This window comes from Mauremys reevesii, linkage group 3 (genome assembly GCF_016161935.1).
Source record: "Mauremys reevesii isolate NIE-2019 linkage group 3, ASM1616193v1, whole genome shotgun sequence".
Taxonomy (NCBI): domain Eukaryota; kingdom Metazoa; phylum Chordata; order Testudines; family Geoemydidae; genus Mauremys; species Mauremys reevesii.
In genome coordinates, this window is record NC_052625.1 from 18374533 (window position 1) to 18392253 (window position 17721).

General features: G+C 40.6%; 1 protein-coding gene across 1 annotated transcript in view; it reads right to left on the minus strand.

Moving 5' to 3' along the window:
• The window catches only part of DNAAF10 (dynein axonemal assembly factor 10), a 117330-nt gene that overhangs the window by 57206 nt on the left and 42403 nt on the right, over window positions 1–17721 (minus strand). The window contains exon 2 of the mRNA XM_039529041.1: window positions 8928–8967. Coding sequence (XP_039384975.1) covers window positions 8928–8967 — 40 coding nt within the window. The remainder of the gene's footprint in view (window positions 1–8927; window positions 8968–17721) is intronic.

Sequence of the window (17721 nt, forward strand, 5' to 3'; positions counted from 1 at the left end):
TTAAGTATAGAAAATAGATGTTAGTCTCAGATACTGAAATAATGTGCACTGTACAAAATTAGATTTTCTTCATGTTGATATCCTGATATACCCCGATTCAAATAAAATTTTCACAAAGTATAAGCTAGTATTAAGTTTTAGTAGCTTCTGCTCAGGCAGAAAAATCTCAATTTTGAATAAACGCCAAATATTAGGAACCTGGTTATATCCTATGCTCATTTGCCAACTGAAAATACCAATATTTCAAAATGGAAGGAAGAACTAAATGAATCCTTCGCGACTAGTTAATGCTTGCCATCCTTTCACACATGCTTACCATCCTTTCACACATACTGTTATGCTGAAATGTACTGGGGACTGCTTGGTTCACAAGTATCTGAGACTGGGTAGGAACACACCTTCAGTTAACATAATTGTCAAGGTGAGTTAATTAGAAGCCCCCCAACAAAGACAAAAGGAGACTGGTAAACTTGCCCAGGAGCTTTTGCTGATGTTTGTGCTTTGTGTGGGACTGGGGTGGGAACACAAAGAAGAAACAAGAACAGAGAGGCAGAGGCAAAAAACAAGAAAGCCAAGCAGGAGCCCTGTGAGCACAGTGTGACGGTCAGGAAAGCTACAGAGAGCACTTTTGGGTTTGGTATTGGCCAAAGAGGCTTGGGGCTGCAAGCTAAGAAACTGCTCCTTTTGTTCTTAGTGCCTCCTGTGTTTGGAGAAGGACTTTGTACATGCCTTGAATATAATGAAGACTGCTTCAAAGCGAATACAAGACTCCATCAGTTTCTGCTTCCAACTGGAACGGCTCCAGGGCTCTAAAAATTGACTAGCTGCTCAGGGTGAAAAGAGGCAACACTGGTGTTGGAACTAGATCCCATTCCCAAGGACAGATTGGGAGCTGGTATTCTTAATGACCCAAAATGGAACAAATAATTGAGGTGCTTGCAATAAACAAAAATGGACAGGTGGATTTAAAACAAGACCCAAAACAAGAACTGGAAGTTTCACAAAAGGAATTAAAGCAGCACCTGATCATTTGTCAGAAAGGGGTCAGAGATCACTGGTGAAAAATCAACACCCCTAACCGACAATTGTACCGACCTAAACTCCTGAGTGGACAGTGCTGTGTTGACAGGAGAGCTTCTCCCGCCAAGATAGCTACAACTTCTCAGGTAGGTAGGTGGATTAACTATGCTGATGGGAGAAGCTCTTCTGTTGGCATAGGAGTGTCTTCACTAAAGCATTACAGCTGTGCAGCTGCACCACTGTAGTGCTGTATGCGAAGACAAGCCCTCATCAACAGAAGTTAGTCCAACAAAAGATTATCTCACCCACCTTGTCTTTCTAATCTCCAGGGACTGACAAGGCTACAACTACACTATATGATAACTATTGTTCTTCGAGATGTGGATGCAGATGCGTATTACACTCAGGTGTGTGAGTGTCCAGTGCACGGAAACTGGAGAACTTTGTCTAGCAGTACCAGTAAGGGCAGCACTTGTGCCCTTTTGGGCCACATTAGCCCCTCCTCAGCTTATTTAAGGGTACTGCCACCCCAATCCCCCTCAGTTCCTTCACAGCAAATGTCGAGAGTTGAGACTCCAATACAGAGGGGACTAAAAGGTGGACTGTGGAATATATATCTGCACCCACATCTTGAACAACAACAGTTACCATCCAGGTAGGTAACAGTTTTTTCTTCGAGTAGTTGCAGATGTGTATTTAACTCCAGTGGCTCAGTGGGAGGTAGGCTCGGGAGTCCACGTAAGGAATGACCGCAGAACTGCATTCCCAAAGTTTGCATCTGATCTAGACACAGCTATAGTAGCATAACATTGGTAAAAGTATGTATGGAAGACCAAGTGGCCACCTTGCAAATGTTCAATATTGAAACATTGTTGAGAAATGAGATCAATGTTGCTTGGGCCCTAGTTGAATGAGTCCATAGCTTTTGTCGAGGTGTGACCTGAACTACTCCAAATGCCACTGTGAAATAGGAAGTTATCCATCTGGAAATTGTCTATGCAGAGACTGCCTGACCCTTTGCCCGATCTGCACAGGAGATAAAAAGGTGAGGTGATAAATGAAATGATTTAGGCCTCTCCAAATAAAACACCAAGCACTGTCTCACATTCAACTCATGAAGCCACTGCTCATCTTCATTTGAATCTGGCTCAGGAAAGAATACTGCTAAATATATTTGGTGACGGTGAAACCATGAAACTAGTTTAGTCAAAAATTTTGGATGATGTCTTAGGGCCCCTTGGTCTTTGAAAAACGGAGTATACTGGGGTTCTGCCATTAAAGCTGCAGCTCATTTACTCTTCTTGCAGATGTGATAGCAACAAGAAAAGCTATCTTGGCACAGGAGAAACAGAACAAATTGCCAGGGGCTCAAACAGAGGACCAATAAGGGCAGCCAGGGCAGTATTAACGTCACACAAAGGTACCACAGCATTCACCAGTGGAAAAAGATGAATGATTCATCTTAGAAATATTAATACCATGGAGTTTGAGAAAATTGACTTCCCTTGGACGGGAAGATGGAACACAGAGATCAAAGCAAAGTGGACCCTCAAGGAGCTGAAGCATAGATCAGAGGACTGAAGGTGCAACAGATATTCCAGAATGTTCTGAATGCAGGTTAGCATCAGTTGAAGCCACTGAGCAAGTGATTAAATTTAAAAGAGCTTAAATTGGTCACTCTACTGGAGTTTTTTCTACTGTAGAGTAGCACTTGTCTAACAGTATTTCTCCACATCCAGCCATGCAGCTGTGAAGTGCAGACTGCTCAGCGCTGGATCCCAAACTTGACACTGGTGCTCAGTTAGTAGGCCAGGATAAAGAGGAACAGATATTTGTGAGGGAGGGTCAAACCAATAGACTGAAGAGGTTGGAGAACCAACACTGTTTTGGCCATGCTGGGGCAACGAAAATTAGTTTGGCATTAGTTTGAGAATAAGCTGAGGAATGTGTAGGATCGGGGGAAAGATATACATCAGTGCCCATTCCCAAGTCAGCTAGAAGGCGTTGGACAAGGAGCCTGGACTGAGACTCACTTGAGAGCAAAACTGATGGCACTTCTTATCTTTCATTACGAACAGGTCGATAGCTGACAAAGACAGACATCAGCACACTGGTTTTCAGAGACAATTTGTGATGCTGGGAAAAATTCCTGTTGAGGTGATCGTCCAAGTGATTCTGGACCACTGATAAGTCAACGGTGTGGGAATGATGCTCTTCTTGATGCCAAACTGCCAAAATTGTATTGCCTCCTGACAAAGCTAGTTGAAACAGGCTCCTCTCTGCTTGTTCATATATTAGGACCCTATGGTCCATTTTGGTCAATTTCACGATCACAGGAATTTTAAAATAATAAATTTCATGATTTTGGCTATTTAAATCTGAAATTCCACGGTGTTGCAATTATAGGGATCCTGACCCAAAAAGGAGTTGTGGGAGAATCGGGGGTGGGGGGCGGGGGGGGGTTGCAGCACTGCTACCCTTACTTCTGTGCTGCTGCTTGCGTTAGCTGTCTTCAGAGCTGGGCAGGTGGAGAGTGGCTGTTGCTGACTGGGAGCCCAGCTCTGAAGGCAGAGCCACCGCCAGCAGTAGCACAGAAGTAAGGATGGCATAGTATGGTACTGCCACCTTTACATGCGCGCTGCTGTCTGCAGAGCTGGGCCCCCAGTCAGCAGCTACCACTCTCCAGCCACCTAGCTCTGACGGCAGCGCATAAGTCAGGGTGGCAACCTCCTTAAAATAACCTTGTAACCTCCATGTAACTCCCATTTGGATCAGGATCCCCAATTTGAGAAATGCTGGTCTCCCCTGTGAAATCTGTATAGTATAGGGTAAAAGCACACAAAAAAGACCAGATTTCACAGTCCAGGACACATTTTGTTAGGGCCGTACATATAATACATTGTGGAGATGTTGTTGATGACTATATGTACCCACTGTATCATTTATCTGTGCTTGAAAAGTTCTGCACACATTATAAATGCTCAAAGCTTCAGGATATTGATATGAAAGGAAGCTTCCTGTTCTGTCCACAAACCTTGAACCTTCAATGTCCTCAGATGCACTTCCCAACTAGCATGGAGGCATCTGTACCTATGGTCCTGACTGGAGAAGGATGGGGAAAGGGACACCCTCACCCATATTTATCTGATCTGTCTACCTCTCTAAGGACTCAAAGATGGGCAGTGGCGGCATTCCCACTAGGCCATCCAGAGACTAACAATTCAGATGATATACCAACTTCAAGCAGACCAAAAATCTGTTGTGCCTTGGGAAAAATCGCCACATGGAAGTAAGAGTCCTGAAGATCGAGGGAGACAAACCGGTTGTGTGCTGGACCACAGAAATGCACGCCCCCATGTGGCCTAGCAATCTCAGGGTAGGTCTATACTTACCTGCCGGGTCAACGCGTAGTGTTCGACTTCTCGGAGTTCGAACTATCGCGTCTAATCTAGACGCGATAGTTCGAACTCCGAACGCGCTCCCGTTGACTCCGGAACTCCACCACCGCTAACGGCGGTGGTGGAGTCAACGGGGGAGCCGTGGACTTCGATCCCGCGGCGTCTGGACAGGTAAGAAGTTCGAACTAAGGTAGTTCGACTTCAGCTACGCTATTCGCGTAGCTGAAGTCGCGTACCTTAGTTCGACCCCCCACCCTAGTGTAGACCAGGCCTCAGACATACACATATTGTAGTTGGAGGGTGGGAATGGAGACAGGCACAGGCGACGAACTGCTTAAAACAGTTTGTTCAGCAGAAACAGCCTCAAATTTTACATGTTGGTATTAATGCTGATCTCCCTTTGTTCAAAAATCAGACTCAGACAATCAAAAGATGCAATGTGTACTGGACATGATCGATTACTTGGTCTCTGTACTTGCCCCTCACTAATAAATTGTTCAGGTATGGAAAGACATGAAGTCCTCTTTTTCTGAGGCACACTGCTATTACCATTATGCATTTGGTAAATAGCCAAAGGACAGGGCAAAGGGAAGCATTCTGTATTGATAATACTGACCTGTCACCACAAACCTCAGAAACCTCCTGTGCCTTGGTAAAATCGACACGCAGAAGCAAGCATCCTGAAGATGGTTGGTGGCAAACTAGTCGTGATTCAATACAGGGAGAACAGTTGCGAAGGCAGTGATAGGGACTAAGGCTTGTGAGCCGCAAGTGGCTCTTTGCAGCACGATATTAAAACACTTTGTGATTTATTAACCCATCAGGATACTTTTGCTATGTTATTAACCAACTAAGTTATCAACTTGCACAAAGTTATTAACTTATTTGCTGAGAGAATAATATAGTCATATAGTAAATGAAACAATGAATTCACACTACTGTGGCTCTTTTGGGCAATGTTGATTGCTAATTTAGCTCCTGAACCATTGAGGTCTGAGTACCACTGAGCTGGGGTAACCATGCAGAATCTTGTTTTTAATGTACTTGTTAAGACAATGGAGATTGAGGATAGGTCTCATCCTTCCCTTGGGCTTGGGGATGAGGAATTACCAAGAGTAGATTCCTTTCCTCAGTTCTGAAGGGGAACCTCCTCTATGGCTCCCGAAGCCTAGAGAGCCTGAACCTGCTGCAGGCGCTGAGACTCATATGGGGGGACTCTGAAAGGGGGACCGAACAGGAATTGAATAACATAACCCAGTCCAACAGTGATTAACACTTGTCCATCGTTAATGACTCTAACCTGTAGAAGTGGGATAGTCTGTCCCCAAACAAGAGTAAAATGACTTAAAGCTTGATGACTGGAATGTCTACCACGGAGAGCCTGTCCAGTTCACTGCTTGCACAACACTAATGAAGGACAGGCTGACTGGTTGAAATTGGGACCAGAAGACCTTCTCCTACATGACTTGTCTCCCTTTCTGGAGAAATCCTGCTGTTTAGAGGGATAATTCAACTTAAAGAGCTGTTGAAGTGATATTGCTACTGTTGCCCCGTGAAGTGATGCCTCTTTATTGCCAGGTTAAAAACATCAAATGAATGCAATGTAGCTCAAAAGTCCTTAAAGGAATGTAGCGTTTTGTAAGTTTTGTCCAAAAACAAAAATCTACCATCAACAGGTAAGTCAGTCCTCAACCGTCTGTTGGACATCAGGAGCTATATCAGAGTTCTGCTGTACAAGTCTTCAGGATTGTAGAGGCCATAACTCTAGAAGCATCCACCATGTCCAAAGCTGACTGTTGTGACGTCTTTACCACTAGATGGCCTTCTGCAATAAAAACCTTCAACTCTTCCCTGGAAGATTCTGGCAAATGACCTGTAATTTTTGCCATAGCTTCTCAAATTACAGAGTCATACTTTGGCAATGCGGATTTGTAAGGATGAAGTAGAATAATTTTTCCTCCCCAAAAGTCCCATCTTTTAGAGTCCTTGTCCTTTGGTGACCTTATCTCCCTTGTCTTAATCTCTCATTAGTTGCCTTTATGGCAAGAGTAAGACAGTGGATGCAAGAACAAGCACTCAAGACATACTGTGTACCTATGCACTGTTTTATGAGTATGCCTCGCTGCAGGTGGTAAGGACACTGGGTGTTCCATAGCGTCTTCCAAGATTCCAGGTTCCAAGATCACTTCATTTATGGAAAGAACCACTATCCCTAAAGCTGAGTACTGGAGAATATCCAGCAACCTGAACAAACACCCTATACACTCAAGGCTGAAGCCATGCACTTTAGGAGGTCCTGACACCTTTTAAAATCCTCCGGTACAGGGGAGGAAGAAATCTGGCACCACAGAGTTGTCTGGTGATGAAGAGGAGGAAGGAAGCTGAGCCAACTGCATCTCCTGTGGTGCCTGTAACAATGGTTCGGGCTGAACCAGTTCAGCAGGAACAACAACCCGCATCTGTGGCTGCAGTGTTGGAGGGTTCAGGAGGGGAGGCTATCAGCAGAGTAAGTGACCTCATTCTGGAGTAAGGATAGGATCAAGACCTCGCCTATTACACAACATCCCAGGGGTTCCAAGCTATCCCTGCTATGGGAGCAGTATTGATCTCAGTGCTAATGGTCATCCCCACAAGGTCTTAATAACTTTCAAAAATGATATCAAGAAGGTGAGGGAGAGGAGGAAGACACCTCTGAGCCAAACCCTGAAGAACATTCCAAGTAGTCCACAGGCAATAGAGGAGCCTCCCCCTGGGAGGGCCAGTAAGTATCCAGCCTCATCTGAAGTCCAGAACACAGGATGCATCTGTACCAACAAAGGTAAAGCAGTCAAGCACTTATAGGGCCTCATACTCACACTTGGTACCAGAGCAGATGTTGGTATTGAAATCAAAGCTAGCATCAGTTCCACAGATGGAGTCATCACAGCACCAAAGACAGCACCTGCACTGACAAGCCTCTCAGTACCAAAAGGGCATGAGATATCAACTCTGCACCCTGAACTGGAAAAGGCACAGAAGATAGTACCAACAATAACAACAAGTCTGCAACCAATCCGAACAGTGTCAGGGACACAGAAGAAACCACCACAACTGAATATTTCTGAACTAGTGCAGAGTCAGGAACAAATAGGGAAGCAAGTCGAATGCTGCCTGATATGCCACTTGCATGGAAACAGTTGGTGCCCACACCCATGTGATCTGTGCCAAACTCAACAGAAGTCCCACAAATGGTACTAGAGTGACTGATACTGAGCCCGCTTACTCGCCTCACTAGCAGAAAGCAGGTAAATGGCCCTGCTCTCGCTCATGTATCAGATCAATCACAGTGCTGGTCAGCATGCACCTTAGGAGGAGGAATCTCTCTTAGCTTTGGAATGGCCCCAGTCCACTGTAGATCTTTTTCTAGAAGGACCAGAGGAAGGAGAACTGTCTCTCTTCCTCCCAGAAGAGGAATCCAAAACTGGCCAAACCAGCATTCTTGCGTGCTTAGATGCCTTCTGGAGGGCCTGATGATCTATGGAGGTGCCCAGTGCCAACAGATGACCTCATGGCCTGCTTCAGAAGATACTGCTTCAAGCGCAAGTCTCTGGCCACCAACATTCTCTTCTTGCAGATGAAGCACCTTTCTTTAATGTGCCCTTCCCAAATGGACAACAAACAGTGAGAGTGTGGGGATCACTACTGGGGATAATTACTCCACACGACGGGCAGTGTTTAAACACCAGTGGGGGAACCACACCAGGCAAATCCTAACTAACTAAACCTAAATCAACTGCAACTAACTCTTCTACACCCCAAAAATATTTTTATATATATATATAAATCAATCACAGATGACACTGCGAAACAAAACGTTACATAAAAACTGCACTGAGCACTCCAACTCAAGCCATGGGCAATGAGAAGCAACTGATGGGGTTGGGCAGCACTGCCCTTAAATAAGCAAGGGTGTGGCTAAGAGGCCAGAGTGTGAGCACAGCCCCTATGGATATAGCTAGGCTAGGCACACACACACCTGAGTGGAATCATGCGTACTACCACTCAAAGAAGAATTTCTTGTAATATGTTAAAGACACTAGCATAGAGGCCTTTTTTTAAAGTCACTTTTCACTTAGTGAGAAATATAATTGGAAAATAATTTCTCTATGCTTGGTTATCTTGACCAGCCAAATTATTATTTAGCATGCATATTATGGTCACGACTGGAGTTCTATTACGATAGGCATTGTATAAGCACAGAGTCCCCACCCTGATTAAGACAAAATATGAGCGAACAACAAAGAATCAGAAGGAAAGATTTTATCAAGCCTTTCACACAAGGGAAAAGTCAGTCAGTCAAGGTGGGTGAGGTAATATTTTTTATTGCACCAAATTCTGTTGGTGAGAAAAGGAGCATAAAAGATTATTACCTCACCCCCTTGTCTCTCTAATATCCCGCGACTGACATTATACTTCAGTCACACACACACACACACACAACAATATAACATAAAAAAAGAATCCACTTACAGTGCGAGCACATTTCCAAAGGATAGCTTGCCTCATTTCCCTGAAATACAAAGAAGTATTATTAGTGATAAAGTAAGCTTAGCAAATGCTAATTTTAACAACATTTAAGTTTAAATACGAGGCCATAAACAGTATAGTGTGTTTTGCTGGGTTTTTTTTAAATTACAGATTACTGTCAGTGTACTATTATATATATACTTCTGCATTACCGACAGGTACAAAAGTTAAGTTTTCCATGCAGCAGAAAACTTCTAACAGTTAAGGATAGTAACATTATTTCCAGGAAAATATCAGCAATCAAGAAGAGGTTTGTAGCACCTAGTAACACCAAACCTATATCCTAAACATTAAGGCACATTTTACATGCTAATTGTGCAAGTGCTTATGACAGGTTATATTAAAATAAATTAAAATGATTCAAATTTCACACAATAGGTGCTTTATAATTTTATTTTAGATTCACAAAAAGGAATACATGTCCTTATAATGTATTAACATGGAAAACCTTACAATTGATGAACAATGGGATAGTACCAGAACAGGCCCCACCCACATCCTCCACATACACACACACACAAAATCCATTCATAGGAGAAATAAAGCACACAAACTGTTATTCTCTTCCCTAGAAGTCTGGAAATGTCTCAAAATACTGGGATTTAAACACATCAAAGTATTATTACTTATGTAACACCAGAGTGAGAGACTGGAATACAAAACATTTAATTTTTTTAAAATTCTTAGCGCTATAACAATCTTAGAAATGTTAAACTTTAAAATATTTACAAATTATGTAACTACTGTAACAAGAACACCAAAGATCACTAATCAAAAGGGTCCCCTCCCCTAGTTTGTATACTTCATGCATTTGAGCACTCTTGTGTGCAGTGTTTTTCAGTGGTCAGTTATCAGGAGAGAAACTGGATAACTGTAAAGAGCTTTAATAAACAAACAAAAAAACCTATACAAAAACTTAAGGGATTTGTAAAAAAAATTTCAGGACAGCATTTTTAAAGAGCTCTCTATCAGAAAATGGAATACATTTAAAGTTAGTCTACTTAGTCTTCTTTAATACTGTAGATTGGGAAGGGTCAACCAGTTCAGCACTCTGGCAGAGAATGGCTACTTAAGATCACTCATAGGCCACAAAAAATTGCTTCGTGAAAAAGAAATCCTACAAGTGGCTTGGGAATGTGACGGCATGTCAATAATAGGAAGAAGGGGTGGATCAAACATCTCACAAATACTGAGTGTCCTCCTTTAAGATAATTCCTTTTTGTAGCAATATATTTGCTATTTTTCCCCACTCTGTCTTCTTAGAAAGCACTCTGTGCCCATCTAATTTTTAATAGAACAGTTAAACATGTATCTTTCATTTTCTCTCTAAATATCTATTTAAAGCTTATACTGTAAAGAACCGTAATAAAAATTTAAATAGGGGTAGTTAGGTCCAGGAAAACAATTTAAGAAGTGCGACTTGTACTCCAGGGAAGCTTCCATGAAGGAAAATTTTTCACTAGCAAGGACCACACAGGAACATCAGAACTGTCAGTGCTACATGGGAGACCATTGATGGAACCACAATAAAACTTGGGAAAACAAGTGAAGAGCAAAATATAAGTAGTCAAAGCCTAAAAGATGCAGAAGAGATCTCTGGGAATGTGGGGAAACAGAACCAAAGAAAATCTTGACACAGGCAGAAACAGGAACCAGAGGATCCGGATAGGCCACTCTTAAAGGATGAGGCATGAAGTGGTAAGAAAACATCAGACCGGAAGGCTGCAAATTAAAGGAGAAAGTTACATTAAAAAACAGTGGACTTTTAGGTATAATATACCCATGCATTAAAAGACTGTTCTGAACCTGTTATAGATTAGGACAAAATTCATTCCTGGTATCTACAACAGAAATCAGTCTGGCAACAGAAACATAAAACATTTCTGAGACATGAGAGGGAAATATTATAAAGGAACATAATATGCTGAGATATTTGAATTCATAAATTGAGTAAATATAATATAAGTGCATATTATAATTGCAATGAAAAATATGTACTAATGGTTTGCATGAACAGTATGGTAAACTTTGGAGGGACTGCAGAAAAAAGAAAGATGAGCTTCAACTAAGCAAAGTTATGTTCTGTGAAACTGGTACACCTCTACCCTGATATAACGTGACCTGATATAACACAAATTCGGATATAACGCAGTAAAGCAGTGCTTGGGGGGCGGGGGGAGGGCTGCGCACTCCAGCAGATCAAAGCAAGTTCTATATAACGCAGTTTCACCTATAACGCAGTAAGATTTTTTGGCTCCTGAGGACAGCGTTATATCGGAGTAGAGGTGTACTGTTATTGAGAAAAGAGAAGAGTGCTTACCTATCCTGAACTGGAACGTTTGTATCTAGAAAAAGACAAGAGACATTGTAAATCACAATATAAAGTTTATATCTAATATTTGCTAAACATCATAAAATATATGGTAGTTAAAAATTAATTACTTATCTGTTAATGCTGTGTTGAGTGTTCATTCCCTGAGCGAATCCAAAAGTCTAGTGCATTCTTAAAAAGATCTTAAACCTTCATCTTGGTTTTCAGGAGTAAGTGCAAAAGCTATTCATACCAAAGTTCATATTCTTGCCAATAAACCTGTGACTTGGACAAATACAAAGGTGTGTGGGGGGTCCCCAATCCAGAATACTTGATGCCTAAACAATGAAAATTAATTCTCTCCTCTTGGGAGCAGGCCTTTTTAGTCAATCTGATTTTAACCGTACAGCAAAATTAATTGTTTAATTCTTATTAGTAATCGTTTAAAAATTAATTGTTGCTAATATCCGATGCGCAAACACCATTCAATTCATATATTCACAAAATTTCCTGTGAAAAATTGGCATTTTTTGACCAGCTCTAGTAAAATGGTCTTTCTGCTACATTTGGTATTTGGTCGCTCTATTCCCTTATACCCTCTTCTTCGGGGAAGGGGGTGGGGGAAGCCTTCAAATCAACTTGTGTGTAACAGATGCTGAGGTGCATACTTCTTCCTTCATGACTTGGGGGCGGAGGGGAGGGGGGAATTTAGGTCCATAAGATATGATTTCAGTGCTTATTACAAGTGCTTACAAGAATCTAAATATTAAATCTGACTATTAGGGCTGAAACAAGACAAAAAATTTTAACCTTCTCTCCCCCGTATAGCTGCTTGTTTTGATACTGAAATGCAGAAGGAAATGGTTTTAAAATATATTTTTATTAAGTGGCCTGCCAATAATATAAGAAGTTCTTTCTGTTTTATCCATCCAACAACACAGCAATAATATGCAGAGGTGCAGGTGAGGTAAGACTCAACAATGCGGAGTCACAGATAGTGCAAAGTGAATTATGGAGTTGATGCTTTTTAGTCCATGAATGGAGGGTATAAGCTCTCTCTCTCAATCTCTGCTGTGACTAATTTTCAAATGTGATGCTATTGGCATCAGGCAAGGCATCCTCACAATTGGAACCAGATACTATACCTATTGAGCACCTTTGACAAGAGGAAAATTAGATTAATGTAGAGCTTTTTTCACGTGGTATTATATTTTCTTCTTGAGGGAACAGTTTCACTGGAACCTTGCTAATCTACATACTGTATACATTGTATAAAAACAGGCACTCTCTCCATCTCAAAGAGTTAATGGCAGATGCTAGAGTAAGATTTAATATTACTATGACTTCTATTTTTATAAACTATACTGCACTACTAGAATATTCTGAACTATAAAATCTAAATAAAATGTGGTAAGCGTTCTTTTCTTCATTTGTTAATTCACAGGTTTATAATTCTAATGGGCATCCATGTCCCTTCTGCAAATTTGCTAGGTCTACTTTTAGTGTCTGATATTTTTAACTGTCAAATCAGAAATTCATACTCTCAGTATTCTTAATGATTAATTTGTTATTGTTAGAAGTATAATTCTCTATATTTTAATACAAAATTGAATTATTCATGCTAAGACTACCAACAATTACTACACATTGTCATGTGGCTACCTGGCCACTAGGAGTAAAAGGTACACAGTGAATTTGGATCATCAGATGTAAAAATATCTGCACTTAAGAGGTTGCAGGAAGAAATAAATGACAATTTTTAGGCAACATTTCTGTTCACCCAACCCAGAAATAGCACAGGTAAATCTGATCATATGGTTTCCAACATCTACAAACTGTTCAGTACAGAGAAGCCACACTCTGACCTGAGGAAAGTTGGAGACATGATATCAATATGAACATCAATAATCCATAAGAATACAATTCCTAGAAATATCCATGCTTCCAGTGATCTGATATCTGTTATTCCTAATACAAACCATGTAAGAGACATATTGGATACCAATATGGATGTATAATTTATACCATGATATACCAGACTTGTATTGGAGATGGAGTGACTAGGGTGCTAATGCATTTGTATAGAGAAAGTCCCAATGCAACAGTTTTAGTATTGCCAAGCCAAAGCATCCAAAAATCTTGAGACTTTTCAAAAATAAATGGTTTCATTTTATTTGTCCTCTAGTTTCCAAACCTTTAGGGTTACATTTCAAGTTTTCCATTGCAACCATAAGGGCTAGAAACAACTTCTAGAAAAGAAAAAAAAAAAGTTATGATTCTCACCTAATCACTCTATTCCAGGAGCTGGAACTTCATACAATTTAAAAAACCACCACACATTTTTGGAACGAGCTGATTACCAACTGTTTGAATCAGAGAAAAAAGTTTAACTGTATATTCAGTCAATTTTATTTGGTGATGAGTTTTAGCAGAGTATCTATGCTTTCCAAGAAAAAGGGCTATAAATACTTCCTGTCCATAAAGAGTGTTCCAAATGTGGGAAAAAATGAAGCTGCCCCAAATGCTATCTCCTTCTGCATTTTCTCTCAGTACAATTAAGGGAAGGCTGACAAATCCATTTGATTTATGCAGAGACATTCCCTATTTCTTATCTCTAATTATAAAAGCTTTATTCTAGAGTTTTCTGTTGGTGATTCAGTGGGAGTGTATTTTCTATTACTTGGGGAGAAACAGGCAGCGTATAGGGCATTTTCCTCCCTCCTCATCCACTCCCCGGTTTGTAAGTCATCTCAGTTTTTGTGTTGAACATTACTAACTAGTCAGCATGACCTATTTTGGGTCTTTCCATATATATCTATATGGAGTCAAGGCTTTCTGTTCTAGTTTGATAACTGTACTCCATAGCTGATAAAGAGTTATGCTCTCAACATGTATTAGGCAATACTGCTACACCTAGCTACATTTATATATATTTTATTTGTATCACAAATGTATTCAACAAAATCTGCTCAAAATTAGTTTAGGTTTGTCCTCAATTTCTGCTGTTACAATTGGTATACTGACATTATCATGGCTCTCATAAGGTACATAGTAGACATCAGATCCACAAGACAGTTTTACACAAATGCTTAGAAGACAAGGCTGTATATATCTGAAAACATCCATTCCATGTTTATATTTATGTCTATGTTAAGATCATCTATGCTTAATCCACTGTTTGCAATATCCAGATCAGGAGGTTGTTAAAGGTTTTTGTATATTCTAAATACAGATGTGGGCAGAGCCAGTTTTTTGAAAGACATTCCACAGCACAAGTTTTAAAGAAATCAATGTTAATTGTAAATTAATGTTAGTGTAACAATCATTTGCACTTGTGACACTCTTCAACCATACCAGTGTTAATAAATTTAAACACACAACATTCATATGATGTAACTGAGACATGGAGAGATTAAATATAATTAGCCAATGACATCAGAAGTTGTGTAACAGAGGATGAAGCAGAACCTCCTAGCCCAATGCATTAACAAAGCCATCCTTCCTACCACACAATTCGTGTTGTGTTGCCTTGCAATGTGTATGATTTAACTTTTGCATATTATTTATTACCCTGTAGACACTACTGAGGAAATTAGGATCCTGATTCTGGTAAAATACATACCAAACCACTTTGACTATTTTACACTGAGTCCAATATGTTATTAACATCAACCATATAGAGATCTCTGAATGTCTCCCCAGGTGCGAAATCAAACAAATCTAATCAAGCTTGGCCATCCCAGTCCTGAAATCACATGGGAATTTAAAATGGAAACAGCTATTAATTTCTGGTTATTACACAAAGGAGAAATGAGAGTCTTCAGAGCATGTATTACATATCCAGAGTTAGAATACTGAATAAGACATGGATCAAAAAGATAGGCCATGTATTAGTCAGAGATAAAACATGAAATCTTTTGGGTGGGAGGGTTTACACAGGAAGACCCCTTCGTTAATGAGACCCAGAAGCTACACCTTTGTAAGAAGCACAGTCACCTTGCCACACCCAGCGACAGGGATTTCCACTAGAGCTCTCTACCCTTGATTCTACCTGAGGACTCCATCTTTTGTATCAACTTCTGGCTAGCAGATGCCTGATAAATGAGAAGCTACTGGAATAGAGAAAAACTTTGCCTGCTCTCTTAATATTAAAAGCCTTCCCTTTGCTATGAAGGGTGGATCTTCATTATTCCACATCTCCTCCAGACTGTCTAGGGTCCTCCTCCCTCACAATAACTAGTGCCTGCTTCTGCTGTTTCTCACTGTCTTTCCAAAGCAGCTGCAGAAGCATCAGACTGACATTGACAGTTTTCCTACTTGACTACAAGGTTCTGAATAGTAGTAGTATTCTTGGTTTTGGTCTGTTGCTGCTTTGCAAAGTTTAAGCAGCACTGGAGCTGTCTGCAGAGTCTAAAAGAGAACACTACAACAATTTAATTTCAGTTCACATTGGAAGATTAACTTTGCAACCATAAAGGCTACAGACTTCACCTTTTAAAAAAAAAATTCTGCAGAAATTGATGGCTCAGGCTCTCCAGGCTCTCTCAGAAAAGTTACCCATACACCAGACTGGAGAGTGAATTTTTCTAGCCCTAAGTGTTGACATCAATGAAGTGAGAACTATAGTCTGCATAGTCAATATAGGTCTATGAAACACAGATTGTCCCAATAGCTTATTTTCTCTGCTATCCTGCCAATTTGTAGAAGCAGAGGAAAGGCTCCAAGCCCTGAATCTTGCTTCTAAAATTAGTGTGGGGGAGAATTAAGGGGAATTGCTAACAAACTGCTTGACAAGTTACATCTTAGACTTGTAAACAATCAATAAAGTCATCTCTAATATCTCCCTACCATCCCCTCAAACTCAATAAGCTCACCGATTTAGACATTATCTCATACTACTTCTCTACCAGTGTACCTACCCTAGCCTTCCTTTTACCCAGCCTCACAATTTTGGTGTCCTTTCATATTTCTCATTTATATACGCACCTTCAGCAAATCCTGATCCTTTTCTTGTAAAGTACATTTCCAAAAATGTTTCCCTTCCTCTCTAGCCCCAAAACCAAGATGTTAGTACAAGGCTGTCAAATATACGACCTATCATCTGGATCCAGCTTACATGATGGATATTTATGTGGTTCACATGACTTTCATATTTTCCCAAATCTCAGCTTTGATTTTGTTGAAGTGTTTAGCTTTCATGGTTGTGAAGAAAGTCTTTCAAATGTGAAAGTTAGCATAAACCAACATATGGATGTCTGCCTGAGTCTGCAGACAGCCCAATATAGTACCACTGAGGGTGGAGAACTACCTAAAGTGCCAACTAGGAAGCTCGATGATAATGTCAGCATTAACTATTTAATCATTTTAGCAGATGAAATTATGGAAGAGATGTGAAGCCCTTAAGGTGATGAGAATTGCTGCAGTGAAGGAAATGCAGAGGAGAGAACAAAGACGACTTAGGCTGTGTCTACACTGCCACTTTCAGTGCTAAAACTTTAGTCGTTCTATCGCTCCCAGCGATAAAGCTACTAACCCTCATTCGGGGTGGTTATTTTTAATTGCCGGGAGAGCTCTCCCCCAACAATAAAGCGTGACTACACTGCCCACGTCTCAGCACTGCCATGGCTGTGCTGTAACGTGGGCAGTGTAGACATGCCCTTATAACAATCAGGGAAGAGGGAGATAATGAAAAGACAGTGGGGAAGAAAGAGAGGACAGAGGTAGCTAGCGGTGGCCCAAGGGGAGAAGTAACAATGTTGAACATGACAATAAAGGACTCAAGTAACAAGCCTTAAGTTACTACCGAAAGACTGTATTTTTCCCTTGTTCTTTGTGCTCTCCCATTAACATCAGTAGCTGAAAATGCTGCAGACTGAAGGGAATACAAAGTCTTGAGTTTATATTCCAGACCATGGATCATAATTAAATATGAAACTTGGCCCTCTCTAAGTAAGTTTGACAGCCCTGTGTTAGGAAGTGGTCAGACTCAAACACTTTTTAACTACAGAGGTTTCTCCCTCCTCTGTTTCATTAGTCCACCAAAGAAATGTGGGTGGATGCCATGGTGATGGGTGTAGCATGAACACCTAGACAGATAATAAATTTACTCCTATACTCAGATGAAGTTACACCATATATTAAGCATTGTAGTAATGGTATTTATGGTCCACAGTTCCAAGGCAATATCAAGAAACAAGTTTCTAATGTACCCAGAGATAAGGAGTGGATTTAAGAGACACTGTGTAAACTATCAGGCACATTTGAAAATAATCTGGAAGGAAAATTTGTTTTGAATTCCATCAGTCTACACCTTTAAAATTAGTCTCAGGTTTTTCACCTATGATTGTTAGGATGCATTAACCAGTAGATTAACCAATTAACTATTCCTACTGGTTGGAGAAATTAATCGTCAAACTCAATTCGATG